This window comes from Acipenser ruthenus, chromosome 14 (genome assembly GCF_902713425.1).
Source record: "Acipenser ruthenus chromosome 14, fAciRut3.2 maternal haplotype, whole genome shotgun sequence".
Classification (NCBI taxonomy): Eukaryota; Metazoa; Chordata; class Actinopteri; order Acipenseriformes; family Acipenseridae; genus Acipenser; species Acipenser ruthenus.
This window is the reverse complement of record NC_081202.1, coordinates 31,938,481-31,954,607: the sequence shown is the minus strand read 5'-3', so window position 1 is coordinate 31,954,607 and position 16,127 is coordinate 31,938,481. Positions and strand designations below refer to the sequence as shown.

The following is a 16,127-nucleotide window of genomic DNA, read 5'->3' as shown; positions in this document are numbered from 1 at the left end:
GGGAGTGAGCTGGTGACAAGCAGCATGTTGAAAACCACACTTACCGCGGGCTTGCCTCCTGCCAATTTGCTCTCTGGAGTCTTGTTCAGCCAATCATTAATGCGACTGGCCACCCCGACCTTCAGGCCAGCTGTCTCCTGGAGCAAGGAGCAGAGAATGAAGTGGTTAGAGCTCAGCACAGCTCAGCTAGGAATGCAGTCTAACACACCCCTTCCTAAACACTATAGCAATAGAGGGCACACAGTTAGTTTGTTTTGTATTAGAGGTATTAAGGTTTTATTACGCACCACTGTGATACAGCACAGAACTGCTGGTGCGTGAGAAAGTATGATGAGTTTAAAAGCTTTGATTCGCACTTATTTAAAATGGGGGGCAGTGGGAATATTGCTAGTGCTAAAAATAGGTACGAAAATGGATTGCTTACACTCATTTGCAATGTAGCCAGTGATCATTTTGATTTAGCTAATAAAGCCTTCATTAGCACTTTGAACGTTGCTTTAAATAGGGGCCGGTACCACTGTGATACAGCACAGAACTGCTGGTGCGTGAGAAAGTATGATGAGTTTAAAAGCTTTGATTCGCACTTATTTAAAATGGGGGGCAGTGGGAATATTGCTAGTGCTAAAAATAGGTACGAAAATGGATTGCTTACACTCATTTGCAATGTAGCCAGTGATCATTTTGATTTAGCTAATAAAGCCCTTTGAACGTTGCTTTAAATAGGGGCCGGTGATAATGTTGCTAGTGATAATAAGCCTTGTTTAGCTCGTGCTAATAAGAGGTACTCTAGTACCCCGGTGCTGTGTTACCTTGTTGGGGGATCCAGGGCTCCCGGGGGAGTTGAAGACGTTTCCTTTCTCCCACATGCTCTTGATGTTACGGACCCCCTCTCCCACCACAGGCAGGTCAGACGCCCCAGGCTTGGAGGGCTTGATCTCCTTGTTGGTCTGGTGAAAGAGAGCAGCATGCAGTACATTAGGTCTCGCGGCCAGCAGGGGGCACACATAGCACAGGAGTCAACAGGGGCCACAGTAAGGCCGCCTCAAGCCGGTGCCAGCTGTAGACTCACAGCGCAGTGCCAGCTGTAGCTGCACAGCGCAGATGTACTGTCAGCGGTGGTCTTACCTGCACAGCGCAGGTGTACTGACAGTGCTGGTCTTTCCTGCACAGCGCAGGTGTACTGTCAGCGCTGGTCTTTCCTGCACAGCGCAGGTGTACTGTCAGCGCTGGTCTTACCTGCACAGCACAGGTGTACTGTCACTTCTGGTCTTACCTGCACAGCGCAGGTGTACTGTCACTTCTGGTCTTACCTGCACAGCGCAGGTGTACTGTCACTTCTGGTCTTACCTACACAGCGCAGGTGTATTGTCAGCGCTGGTCTTACCTGCACAACACAGGTGTACTGTCACTTCTGGTCTTACCTGCACAGCAGAGGTGTAGAGCTCCAGCTTGTTGTCAATCTTGGAGACCTGGAGAGTCGGGTGCGAGCTCTTAACACTGCTGCTGCCAGAGTAACAGAAACAGAGCGTCAGACATTTACGATGTTGTAGTGTCTTTGATTACATGATAAATAAAAGATATAATATATATATATATTTTAATTATGTCTCCATCCTAAAATTCTAGGTGATGCTGAACTTTTCGCTGTAGCTGATTTTATACAGCAGTAAAGAGCAGAGTAACTAACTTACCTTCTCTGGACTGATTTGTTCAAAAACTCTGCCCTCTCGCCAATCTGTAAATACATATGCATTATTATTATTATTATTATTATTATTATTATTATTATTATTATTATTATTATGATGCACTCAAATGTCTCTATTGATAGACAGCACACTGCATGTACCGAACACACACACACAAAATAAACCCAAACATCATGCAGGCACTCACTAAAAAAAGAATTTAAAAAGACAGCAACCGTATTGATGAGAATCCTGTGATCCTGATTCTCCTGAGATATACAGCTGTTTGCTGTTTTTGAATTGTCTGTATTGTATTTTAAATATCATAGTAAATTCTACTATTTACTATTATATATATATATATATATATATATATATATATATATATATATATATGTATATATATTAACCTTTTAGACACAGAGTATTCAGTTACAGTAGTTTTGTACTATAAATGAATCAACATTTTGAAAAAATCTAAAAAGGACATTTTTAATTCAACGTTTGGTAAAACACTATGCCGTTTATTTTTTGGTTTACATTTGAAACTACAGTTTAAACCTTTAAACACTTACATCCTAATTAAAAACATATTTGAAGATTTATTTTCGTAATCAATGTTTGTCAGCAACATGGATTCTAATAATATCCCTTTACATTCTGCTTCATTCTCCACACAGGTTCTTAAGCAACCGTCTGTGTGTCAGATTAATCGCTTAATAAAACCTGCTACGCAAAATAAAATAAAAAAGGTGTTGTTACTACCACTATTCCATGAGGCACTGAACTGACCCTGCTTAAATAAACCAACACTAAAACTAAATGAGGAATAACTATACGTCCTGCAACGACCCTGTGAGGACACCAGATGGCAGCAGTGCTGCAGTATTGAACGAGTGGCCTGTTTCAGACCTGCAGAGCTTGGATACTAAATATAGGGAGTCTGTTAGGTAAACAGGACTCACACAATATATCTGCAGCTCGTTAGTCTGTGCAGATAAAGAGTCGATTGAATGCTCTACCATGTGGTAGTTGACAGGTACAGGACTGGTTGCTTTTGTCGGTATAAAGTATTGGATTGCCTGGTTTCTGTGGATAATAAAATAAATTTCGGACCAGGTGTGTCTTTGTTTAGTATCTGCTGTCCCAAACTCAAACTTGCGCAGTTTGAGTTTGATCCCCAGGTGATTCACTGTCTGATACAAGCCCACTACAGCTGGCAGCCACTGTTTTGGAAGGATTTAGGAATCTTACAATACAACATAAGACATTGAGGGCCATATTTTCAAAGCGTTTACTCCAGTCTTTAATTTACTCCAGTTTTTTTTGAAAGAGGTGAAACACCTGTTAATTTTACAAAACTAGAACCAAACAGTGAAGTTATACATTTCAGGTTCTTTTAAGTGTCTCAAGGTGTTTTGTTTTTCATTTTGTAACATTAACATGATTTTGTTCTACTTTAAAAAAAACAGGAGTTAATTAAAGACTGAAGGAGAGGATTTAGACCATGTGACCTCCGTTGATAAAACCTGACATTAAAACCTGCAGACCCGCGGCAGCCATGGTACAACCCGCAAAAGGCGACTTACATGAAAGATCACTGAAGTCTGTCATTATCGACATACGATTGAATGTACACTCCATTCATTGATGGGTTCTTAATAGTCTGAACCAGCATCCAGCTTTTTTTTTTTTTTTTTTTTTTTTATTACCAGGAAAGCCTTACACTCTAAAACTATTTAGCATAACATGTCCTTGGCTGTGGGAACCAGTGGAAAATATTTATGACGAAGGTCAGATCATTGCTTCAAAACGGTCCTGAAGGAAAATGTCAGCCGTCGCCGAAGTAATGGGAGTTCTTTAAATAGCGCTCACAGGAAATGCCCGAGTTTCAAGCCCTTTTTTTTCCTTTGCCATATTTGTCCATGATCTCTCCCCAGAGTCCCTGCGTGTTTGTGTTTTTTGTGCAGCACTCGGATCCAGCGCAGCTGCATATCCCTTGCTTTGGCTTCAGTCTCTGTTCTACTGCACTCACAATGGAAGAACTGGGTATTCAACCATTTAACTGAGCGCTTGTTCAAACGGTTTCTTCTTAAAATACATTTGAGAGTGAATCAAGTATCACAAGGAGGAAACTGACAATTTGGTCAGTACATTTTAAACCCTGTTTCGTGCACCTCATTTCAAAACTAAAGAAAGTTACCATAATGTGTATTTGAGCGACACGTGTGTCCCTTGTACCTTAATTGTGTAAGGTTATATTATTCTACTCTAGCAAAAAAAAAAAAAAAGTTTCCCATAGTAAATGGCACAGCAATAAGTTTAATAAAGTATAGTGAAGCATGGTAAAGATACACATAGTAAAAACACAGCAAAGTGTAATAAAGCATAGTGAAAGCATGGTAAAGTTTCACATAGTAAAAGCATAGCAAAGTGTAATAAAGCATTAAGCATAGTAATGGTAAAGCACAGGAAAGCAGTGTAAAGCACAGACAGGTACACTAAAGGTAAACTATGGCAAATGTATAGTATAACCATGGGAAAAGCCAAGGGGAAATTAACAAAATACTATGAAATAATACTGTGGTAAACTTTTATAAGGACTGCAATTAATTACCAATGTTTGGATGGAAGAATTCTGTTGTGGCAGGTAAGTTTTAAGGGACGAGGAATGTAAACAAACTGGACCGTAGTAAGCCTGCAGTAAGATGGACAGAAGTCTAAATTATGGACACGGACACTGGGGAATAGCTTTAGGGAGAAACTGAAGAGGATTGTGGGACACTGCAGTTTTAAAAAACATTGAACTTTCGTGCAAATGCTCAGTTAACCCACTAGAGGTCAAAAGAAATTGAAACAAGCACTGTCAGTACCAAGTTTCAACACAATTGGATGAGCGTTTTTCATAGACCACAGGAGTCCGGCTGACACAGACAGAATTGGATGAGCGTTTTTCATAGACCACAGGAGTCCGGCTGACACAGACAGTCACAGTAGTTTAAGCTCTGATGGCAGAGCCTGGCACTTGAATCTGCATGTTTTATTCTCACCACAGATATAAGGGACCGGTGATAATGTCATTAATGCAAATAAGAAAACAGGCATGCAAACACACAATACAGGGCTGTACTGTTCTAACAGCTTCAAGAGAGCACAAGTATCCACTGCAGTCTGTATCTCACACCAGCAATAAACATGATCAACAATGACCAACAGGTACAAAAGTCAAGCCACTGCATCTGAAAAAACGCCATGCAAGGTACATACAGTGAACAGCACGATAAAGTAAATCTGTGGAAAGGATCAAGAACACAGAGACATGTTAGTCTGCTGTTCAACTGCAGCTGTTTCCTGCTTAATGGTGTTCTAATCAATCCCTGTCCGTACCTCTTCAGAGCATGAGCATTACTGTCACAGCCCCACATTAAAAAATCTTTTGCTTTGATTTTTGTTAGTTTGGGATATGCAGCTATATCAGTAATAACTAAAAGACATTTTTTCAGTTATCACGGATTTCACGATTTATCTGAAATGTGTATGCAGTTCCCTGTGAATTTCCATTTCTGAAAGAATATTATTATTATTATTATTATTATTATTATTATTATTATTATTATTATTATTATTATTATTATTAGTTTATTTAGCAGATGCCTTTATCCAAGGCACCTTACAGAGACTAGGGTGTGTGAACTATGCATCAGCTGCAGAGTCACTTACAACTACGTCTCACCCGAAAGACGCAGCACAAGGAGGTTAAGTGACATGCTCAGGGTCACACAGTGAGTCAGTGGCTGAGGTGGGATTTGAACCAGGGACCTCTTCTTTACAAGCCCTTTTCTTTAACCAAATAAATACAACAAACGTTTGCCTTATTGATGCACTACCTGTTACCCTGCATTTAGGAACCTGGCAGACGGTTTAGTTTGCCTCCGGTAAATGACTGAACACACACCGCATAGAGCTGCACAATTTCTTTAAAATGTCTTCAATGAAAAAGACACCAGCTGCATCAAAGAGTGGAAATATTTGTATTTGTATTTTGGTGGACATAAAAAATGTAATATTCTACAATTTAGCATTCACTGTTTTTCAGGTAAGCATTTAAATATTTAGGAACATTTGTTGTATAATAACTATAGAGTAAATGATCAGTTTTGAATGTGACAATGCTATTTTTTCTGCTTTAATAAATACCTTGAAATACCTATTTTTAGACTGTGAAAGGCAGAGAAATAAGCCATTATACCATTTTTCCCGAACAATAACACTATATAAACTGCTGCATCCTGGTACCTTTGCTGTAGGTCACATGATCTGTTTGCCACTGAGTTTGAAGCACTGTTCGTAAAGTCAAGAGTAGGGCTGTATTTTTTTCATGGTAAATAATAACAGGCATTTCCAGATATTTCATGACTAAACATTCAAAAATATTTATTAAAGCAGCAAAAATAGTGTTGTCACATTCAAAATCGCATTTCTCTAGAGATATTATACAAGTGTTCTTAAATATTTAAATGCTTACCTGAAAAACAGTAAATGCTAAATTGTAGAATATTCGTTTTTTTTAATGTGTAAAATATACTGTCCCAGGCATACAGAGAAACAGAGACCCCCTTCCCTGAGTGGCTCTAACCTTCAGTGAAGACCCCCGGGGGCTGACACATTTGAACGGCTTCTTGCCTTCCCCGTCGGGGGAAACCTCCTCAGTGATCTTCTGTCTCTTCTCAGCTGCCTCTGCCCGTCTCCTCTCAATCTCCTCCTTCATTCTCCTCTTCTCCTCCTGAGAGAGAGGGAGAGGGAGAGGGGGGAGAGAGAGGGAGAGGGAGATAGAGAGGAAGAGGGATAGAGAGACAGAGAGAGGGAGAGAAAGAGCTCTCATTACTCTATCAGCTGCTAGAAGTTCATTTTCCAGATCTGCTGCCCTCCTGTTCTGTTTCAAGCACATTTAAACAAAGCTGCTCAATAATTCTACACGCATGTATATGTCATTCCTAAGGGAGACCAGTCTTAAATAGCATTGGTAGTGTAAAGCTTCACTTCATGAGGTTCCATACAGGTGTCTTAGTTGCATGTTCATACAACTCATTCAAAACTATGCAATGTCTGCAAATGTATAGGCATCCCAGTAGAATTTCATAGGAGTAACTTCTGAATACTTGAAGCTCGAAAGCACTTCTAAAATCATGATGTCAGTTCATGCAATGTACAGGAAAAAAACATGCATCATGAAATATGACATTATCACATTTGGAGAAATAATATCAGATAGGTGTGTTTGGCTTTGTTAATAAGATTAATAACCCTTTCCCATTTTTACAAACATTCTCAGATGTGTTGCTGATGCTCTGTGCCGTAAATGAATCACATCTAATACCTCTGAATACCATTCTGTGGAAGTATTATTTCAGAATTGTTGTTGTTTGTTTTTTTTTTTCTTATAACAATTTGGAGAACGCAGCTTTGGAATTTCCCCTCATTCATAATAATTTTCTTCCTAGTTATTCTCATTGGCCACATCAGATGTGTAATGAAGTCCAGTGGAATTCCACAGGAATCCCAGCTGCTCTCCCTGAAATCCCCCACCGTGTTTCTGACCTCCTCCTCCCCCCTGCACCCTCACCTCCTCCCTGGCTTTCTTCTGGGATTCCTCCTGCTTCCTGAGCTGCTCCTCCTCCTCCAGCACCTTCCTCCTCTCCTCCCTCTTTCTCTTCAGCTCTTCCAGCTCCTGCTCTGCTTCCTGCTGCTTCAGCCTCATCCTGTGGAACTCCTCGCTCTCCGTCTCGTCCCTCCTACGACGCAGCACCTCCAGCTTGCGCTCTGCCTCCTGGCGTGCCGCGTCTGAGTCCTGCTCCGATTCCACGGGATCCAGGTTTGAGTGCAGGCCGCCGCGACTGAGGGGAGAAGGGGCACGCAGAGGCACGGCACAGTCAGTCAGCCAGTCAGCAACACACACACACACACACACAGAGGCAGCCAAGATCTGTATCAGGTAACAGCTCTGCTTACCGCATCAACTCTCCTCTATTAAAAATGAATGGACCTTGTTAACCTGCAGCTGTGGCCAATGGTTTTGCATCACCTACAATTTTAGGATTAAGACATCATTTAAAAACAAAAGACTACATGAACATAATTTAGATCTTTTATTTAACATCATGTAATCAAAGAAACCACCGAATGATATCGCAGAAGTCGACCGGAAGCCGTAACAGTAGCTCGGTATTTCACGTTAGATTTTGAAATGTTACATTTTTCAATTTTTGTCATTAAGTATATGGAAAACTACAATGCGGTATATAATTCAATATGTTAATATAAAATTATTCAGAAGATTTCATTCGACTTTATGAAGCAGAATTAGTTAATTCTACAGGGTGATGCAACGCTTTTGGCCATAGCTTAAGATAAATGCAAAAACAACATATCGATAAACAACCATATTCACCCAGACACTGAGATCGTCAATTAACAAATGTCCTTTTCAGTTTTCAAGCGGATAAGTGGATCTCTTGATAGATGTAAAGTTCATGTGTAGTGCAGCATAACCATGCCCTATCACCAGCACAATGGCTCTCCAGTGAGGGTAATAACGAGAGAGACATTCATGCTCATATTGGCTTTCTCTGTGAAGGAAGCCCACACATACATATCCCCAGACACTGCTGTAAATTTAAAGTGTGTTTGAACACAAACAGTGGAGGTACTTCTAGGCTTTGATGCCATGGTAACTACACTCACGTATTTCTATTTAAATCTATTAATGTGTTTGTGATGTCATTTACTACATAGTTAATGATGTAACGATCTACTATTCCTTTCTATTTAAATGTATTCTATTTATACATATTTACTATTCCTTTTCTATTTATATATTTCTATTTATATATATATATATATATATATATATATTACTTTAACATTTTTTTGTTTGTTTTTAATATTCTAGTGTCCATTTCATCACAATCTTATATTTATTGATATTTTGTTCTGCTCTTTAGATGACTTGAATGACCCCAATAAGTGGCTGTATTGAAAACCGTCCCTCATTATCTGCTATTTCAGAGCTGGTGAGCTGAGAATAGTAAAGAACTAATAGACCCCGGTGCTGTGTGTGAATCCCTCCCGAGTCTCTGAGAATAGTAAAGCACTAATACACCCTGGTGCTGTGTGTGAATCCCTCCCAAGTCTCTGAGAATAGTAAAGCACTAATAGACCCCGGTGCTGTGTGTGAATCCCTCCCGAGTCTCTGAGAATAGTAAAGCACTAATAGACCCCGGTGCTGTGAATCCCTCCCGAGTCTCTGAGAATAGTAAAGCACTAATAGACCCTGGTGCTGTGTGTGAATCCCTCCCAAGTCTCTGAGAATAGTAAAGCACTAATAGACCCCGGTGCTGTGAATCCCTCCCGAGTCTCTGAGAATAGTAAAGCACTAATAGGCCCCGGTGCTGTATGTGAATCCCTCCCGAGTCTCTGAGAATAGTAAAGCACTAATAGACCCCGGTGCTGTGTGTGAATCCCTCCCGAGTCTCTGAGAATAGTAAAGCACTAATAGACCCCGGTGCTGTGAATCCCTCCCGAGTCTCTGAGAATAGTAAAGCACTAATAGACCCCGGTGCTGTGTGTGAATCCCTCCCGAGTCTCTGAGAATAGTAAAGCACTAATAGGCCCCGGTGCTTAGTGTGTGAATCCCTCCCGAGTCTCTGAGAATAGTAAAGCACTAATAGACCCCGGTGCTGTGAATCCCTCCCGAGTCTCTGAGAATAGTAAAGCACTAATAGACCCCAGTGCTGTGAATCCCTCCCGAGTCTCTGAGAATAGTAAAGCACTAATAGACCCCAGTGCTGTGTGTGAATCCCTCCCGAGTCTCTGAGAATAGTAAAGCACTAATAGACCCCGGTGCTGTGAATCCCTCCCGAGTCTCTGAGAATAGTAAAGCACTAATAGACCCCGGTGCTGTATGTGAATCCCTCCCGAGTCTCTGAGAATAGTAAAGCACTAATAGGCCCCGGTGCTTAGTGTGTGAATCCCTCCCGAGTCTCTGAGAATAGTAAAGCACTAATAGACCCCGGTGCTGTGAATCCCTCCCGAGTCTCTGAGAATAGTAAAGCACTAATAGACCCCGGTGCTGTATGTGAATCCCTCCCGAGTCTCTGAGAATAGTAAAGCACTAATAGACCCCGGTGCTGTGTGTGAATCCCTCCCGAGTCTCTGAGAATAGTAAAGCACTAATAGACCCCGGTGCTGTGTGTGAATCCCTCCCGAGTCTCTGAGAATAGTAAAGCACTAATACACCCTGGTGCTGTGTGTGAATCCCTCCCGAGTCTCTGAGAATAGTAAAGCACTAATAGACCCCGGTGCTGTGTGTGAATCCCTCCTGAGTCTCTGAGAATAGTAAAGCACTAATAGACCCCGGTGCTGTATGTGAATCCCTCCCAAGTCTCTGAGAATAGTAAAGCACTAATAGACCCCGGTGCTGTGTGTGAATCCCTCCCGAGTCTCTGAGAATAGTAAAGCACTAATAGACCCCGGTGCTTAGTGTGTGAATCCCTCCCGAGTCTCTGAGAATAGTAAAGCACTAATAGACCCCGGTGCTGTGTGTGAATCCCTCCCGAGTCTCTGAGAATAGTAAAGCACTAATAGACCCCAGTGCTGTGTGTGAATCCCTACCGAGTCTCTGAGAATAGTAAAGCACAAATAGGCCCCGGTGCTGTGAATCCCTCCCGAGTCTCTGAGAATAGTAAAGCACAAATAGGCCCCAGTGCTGTGTGTGAATCCCTCCCAAGTCAATCAAAATCCCCACCAGCTACCTGAGGCTCCGCTCGGGTTTCTTCTGCCTGTCAGTGGTGCCTTCGTGGAAGTCTCCCCCGTTCTGATGCTTGGGCGCTGGGGTGTTGATCACCTCAACCTCCCTGCTTGTCTTCTCCACATGGATCTGAGCAGAGAAGACACATTGAACAGACACCTCAGTAAGCTGCAGTGGGCTGACTGTAAAGGTCAATAAGCTGGACACAGAACAACACAGAGATAAATGGCCTCCCTGTCTAGAACTGAAGCATTTGCTGTGGTAAATGCCTGTCAAATTCACCAGGTATAAGTTATTGACTTAACAAACAGATGTCAAGTCTTGAATTAATCTCTCTCTCTCTCTCTTGATCTGTGTTTTAACACCTTAAGGTACCCAAGGAATTGAGTGGTAGTTCAAACGGTTTCTTCAAGTATCATAAGGAGGAAACGGACAATCTGAATGACCAGATCCAACCTATCATTAAAAATAAGAAAGTTAGCATCATTTTTATTTGCAGGATATATATGTGCCTTGTACCTTAAAGGGTTAAAACAAACCCCTCATATTTCTCTCTCTCTCTCTTATAAAAAATAAAACAAACTCATTTATACCTCTTCATCCTTGTAAGATCTTCGAGGCTTTTCTTCGACCACTTCCTGTTGGGTTGAAACAAAAATGGGATTAAAATGGCGCTGCTCGGGACATAGCACAGCTCATGTTTGTTTGTGGTTTTTTTTCTTGATGTTTTTCGTACCTCCGCTCTCTCGTATGACCGCTTCGGTTTATCCTCAATCACTTCCTGCCAAACGGAAATAAGTAAAACACGTCAGCTGTTGTTACGAAATACTTCAAATCACTTTACCAATGCTCAAAATCGAGAGCTTGCCATTTGAACGCTTGAAAAAAATTGTTGGAAGAAAACTGACTTAAGGAGATAAAAAAAAAAAACTGACTTAAGGAGATTTAAGGAGTTAAAAGAGACAACAGCATTCATAGAAACACACCTCATCTCTCTTGGAAAATTGTTTTGGCTTCTCCTCGATGACGTCCTGCAATAAATGAACAGACCTGTCAGTTACAGTCGCCCCGTTCACTGCTGACGCAAAACCAGAGTAATTAGTAAAAGGAGTGTGCTGATAACCATAACCAAACCCTTTGTTAAATTACTTATTTAAAAACAAATTTAAAAAAAAACATTTAAATTACTTTTTTGAAAATAAAATGTAATGTACAGCAGAATTAGTATCTAGTAATAAATGTTTTATTTCATTTAATTAATACCTAACAAGCAACATGAAAGAGTAGATCACCTGCATTCACAGTATCCACATGGAAAAATGAAAGTCTGACAGATGGACAGGTGAATCCAGACATCCACAGATTCTGATACTCTTAATTCATTCTAAAGAATACCCTTTTAAATTTTCATCATAATCGGGTAAGCGGTTCTCTCGGTGTACAGGTCGCAAAATATAAGAGTGACACAGAGATAAACAAGGGTTCAAATTACTTGAAAACTGTAGCTACCTGACACATCATAAATAATGAAATATTAAAACACACGGTGGATTAGTGAAGGGCCTTTAAACAGTAAAATACATGTACAATTTTATACCAATATGGCATGTACTGTAATTCTTGATATGTATTTTTTGGATACAACTGTAAGTCGCCCTGGGTAAGGGCGTCTGCTAAGAAATAAATAATAATAATAATAATAATAAAATAATAATAATAATAATAATAATAATAATAATAATGCATACAAAATGAAAGCGTTTTAATATGTGAAGCTTGTTTTATTTACCCAAGCATTTCACCCTACTGTGTGTCTATGTTCAGAAATAAGGCCTTTTTTTCAAGCTGAAAATCTGCAAAGAATAAACTGGGCCAATGAAACTCCTAATTCTACCGAAGAGGGTGTAAAACAGCCGCGTACCTCCGGAGTCATGTAAGATCGCCTCGGTTTCTCCACTACCACTTCCTCCTGCTTCTCCTCCTCCTTTGGCTCCTCTTGTGGTTCCTCTTGCTCCTCCTCCACCTCCTCCTCCTCCTCCTGGGCTGGCTCTACCTTCTCTTCTTCCTCTTTGTCCCTCCAGGCGTTACGCTGGTTGGTTTTCTCCTCCTCTTGCTGGTATCGGCCCCTCTCCTCCTCCTCCTCTTCTTCTTCCTTCTCCCGGTTGTTCTCCTTGGGGAGGCTGATGGTGGGGTCGAACTCTTTCTGCCTCTCTAGCGCCTCCTGCAGTCTCTTCTGGCGCCGCTCCTCGCGCTTGTCCAGCTTGACCTGGACAGCAAATTCGTCTTCAGTTTGGGGGGGAGGGGGGCCCACAGGGGCGCTCTGCTGCTCTTCCTCCGTCACACTAAACAGACAAACACAAACTCGAATCTCAGCAATGATGTAGTACGGGGCAGTGCCGCAAGTGGCTGATCTCTTTGACGTCTTGTGACCCTGTTACTCGATTAACCCAGAGTGATTCGCTCAATACAACAATTAGTCAGTGTAATATTTCATTAAACATTAAAATCAGCATGCAATACGAAACAGGCATTTTCTGCATAATTACCAATTTCGGGGGGTGTCATTCCTCTCATCCTTCTAATAAACACAATTCATGCATTTGACACACACACTACTAGTAAAATATATCTCGACAAGAGATTGCAACACACAGACATCCTCTATATATTATACCCTAATAAGCAATGTCTTTATCAGTAACCTCCACAAACTTGCATTTACATTGAGGACTTACACAATTCTTACACAAGAAACAAGGGCCAGGGGTCACAAATGGAGATTAGATAAAGGGGCATTCAGAACAGAAAATAGGAGGCACTTTTTTACACAGAGAATTGTGAGGGTCTGGAACCAACTCCCTAGTAATGTTGTTGAAGCTGACACCCTGGGATCCTTCAAGAAGCTGCTTGATGAGATTCTGGGATCAATAAGCTACTAACAACCAAACGAGCAAGATGGGCTGAATGGCCCCCTCTCGTTTGTAAACTTTCTTATGTTCTTATGTTCTTATGTTCTTAATTCCAATAGAAGAAACATATAAAATAGGGAGATGTTAAACAACTACACATTCAACACATTTATCTCTTAACAGCTCCATATCTGGGGAATATCAATACAATGGCTCTTTAGAAGCTACAGTACCAGCACAAATTATGACAACAACAAATGATTTACAGCAAGACTAGGGGTGAGGATTGTATTGCCCATTTTTCCTCTCTCAGACCTCTTACTTATTATATACCATGGTATCTGAATAGATAATCACCTTGTCTTGAAAAAATATGCTAAATATTTTATTGAGCCAGACATCTCACAAGTAGAAATGTTCTCCTTTTTCTAAGTACCGTGAAATGTTCTCCTTTTTCTAAGAAAGCAGTACAACTGGGGATGGGGAGTTTGTTGCCAGATAACTTCACTCAGACTACTTGATCATGAAATCTCTTGCTATCCCTGAAACGATCATTGCAGGTACTGTATTTGTTTGCTGGAATAGCTAGTTAAGATAGGTCTGCAGTTTTGACAGAGTTAGTGTTATTTAATGGTTTTAAAATGTGCAAAAAAAAATGATGTGGTTTGGAAATCGTTAAACAGATCTGAGGTCAACAGGGTGACGGAGCTAATTAAAGAATGACTACAATACAACGAGGGGTTAAAGTTCAAAGGTGAAACAAGTGTCGGCAACAAACGTATATATTATGCCACAGCTGTATATACAGAATTTGACAATCCTGAAAAAAGTTTTGTAAGCGTGGCGTATGGACACACAAACAGGCGCCTCTGTATTCCCAGATTGTGGTGCTCTCAATAACTCATGCTCAAGAATGCTGTATGAAGGATGTATCACAACTGAATAAATACCCAGCATTACAATATGCTAACGCAGCTCCCACGTTAGACTTGAAATCTCACTGCCTGGGCGTCCATTCATGCACCAACCATGCTGGCCTGTATACAGGTTCATTGATGGGTTTTCTTGAATGATCAGTTATCATGAAGGCATGAAGAAGCCACTGTGCAGTGGCAGCAGACCACATTCATATCCATGCTTTCAAATGCTGTAGTTTCAATTGTGGAAAAACAGGGTCCTCTTACGAGCTGCAGTGATCTGTACAGCTGTTCCCTGTCCAGGAAATGCTGCTTGACTTATATAACATTTGTAATTTTCTCATTAGCATTATTTATAAACTTTCCTTTCAGCCCTGTCAACTCCCCTCTTCATCGCTTCCTCTAGTCCTTTTGAGCTGAGGGTATTTCCAAAGAGGCAAAACTAAAACATCCTGAGATTACAAAACTTGTGCTAAAGAATATCCTTACAGAGAGAAATATACAGCTATGGCCAAAGGTGTTGCATCACCCGATGGAATTAACTAATTTTGCTGAATAATGTCATGTTACATACCGTTTTGTAGTTTTCCATATACTTAACGAAAAACCTAAATTGAAAAATCATATATATATATATACAGCTGTGGAAAAAATTAAGAGACCACTGCAAAATTATCAGTTTCTCTGGTTTTACTATTTATAGGTATGTGTTTGGGTAAAATGAACATTTTTGTTTTATTCTATAAACTACTGACAACATTTCTCCCAAATTCTAAATAAAAAATATTGTCATTTAGAGCATTTATTTGCAGAAAATGACAACTGGTCAAAATAACAAAAAAGATATAGTGTTGTCAGACCTCGAATAATGCAAAGAAAAAAACTTGGCTTGATTCATGCCAAAGCTGCCCGATTCCAGCCTTGCTGAAGCACCCCCAAGATCATCACCGATCCTCCACCACATTTCACAGTGGGTGCGAGACACTGTGGCTTGTAGGCCTCTCCAGGTCTCCGTCTAACCATTAGACGACCAGGTGTTGGGCAAAGCTGAAAATTGGACTCATCTGGGGGTGCTTCAGCAAGGCTGGAATCGGGCAGATTTGTCTTTGTGAAGGACGCATGAATCAAGCCAAGTACAAGGTTGTCCTGAAAGAAAACTTGCTTCATTCTGCTCTGACAATGTTCCCCAACTCTGAGGATTGGTTTTTCCAGCAGGACAATGCTCCATGCCACACAGCCAGGTCAATCAAGGTGTGGATGGAGGCCCACCAGATCAAGACCCTGTCATGGCCAGCCCAATCTCCAGACCTGAACCCCATTGAAAACCTCTGGAATGTGATCAAGAGGAAGATGGATGGTCACAAGCCATCAAACAAAGCCGAGCTGCTTGAATTTTTGCACCAGGAGTGGCATAAAGTCACCCAACATCAATGTGAAAGACAGGTGGAGAGCATGCCAAGACGCATGAAAGCTGTGCTTGAAAATCAGGGTTATTCCACCAAATATTGATTTCTGAACTCTTCCTAAGTTAAAACATTAGTATTGTGTTGTTTAAAAATCAATATGAACTTATTTTCTTTGCATTATTCGAGGTCTGACAACACTGCATCTTTTTTGTTATTTTGACCAGTTGTCATTTTCTGCAAATAAATGCTTTAAATGACAATATTTTTATTTAGAATTTGGGAGAAATGTTGTCAGTAGTTTATAGAATAAAACAAAAATGTTCATTTTACCCAAACACATACCTATAAATAGTAAAACCAGAGAAACTGATAATTTTGCAGTGGTCTCTTAATTTTTTCCA

At 40.7% G+C, this 16,127-nt stretch overlaps 1 protein-coding gene across 4 annotated transcripts in view; it reads right to left on the bottom strand.

Moving 5' to 3' along the window:
* Positions 1-16,127, bottom strand: part of LOC117419811 (non-muscle caldesmon-like) — an 82,973-nt gene that overhangs the window by 8,596 nt on the left and 58,250 nt on the right. For 3 of the 4 annotated variants that reach the window (XM_058986371.1, XM_058986370.1, XM_058986372.1), the window contains 11 exons: positions 12,416-12,836; positions 11,481-11,525; positions 11,231-11,275; positions 11,088-11,132; positions 10,499-10,623; positions 7,312-7,582; positions 6,325-6,471; positions 1,692-1,735; positions 1,422-1,503; positions 810-947; positions 45-137 (listed from right to left, as the gene is read on the bottom strand). In XM_058986371.1, coding sequence (XP_058842354.1) covers positions 45-137; positions 810-947; positions 1,422-1,503; positions 1,692-1,735; positions 6,325-6,471; positions 7,312-7,582; positions 10,499-10,623; positions 11,088-11,132; positions 11,231-11,275; positions 11,481-11,525; positions 12,416-12,836 — 1,456 coding nt within the window. The remainder of the gene's footprint in view (positions 1-44; positions 138-809; positions 948-1,421; positions 1,504-1,691; positions 1,736-6,324; positions 6,472-7,311; positions 7,583-10,498; positions 10,624-11,087; positions 11,133-11,230; positions 11,276-11,480; positions 11,526-12,415; positions 12,837-16,127) is intronic. The other variant, XM_058986374.1, reaches the window with a different exon arrangement.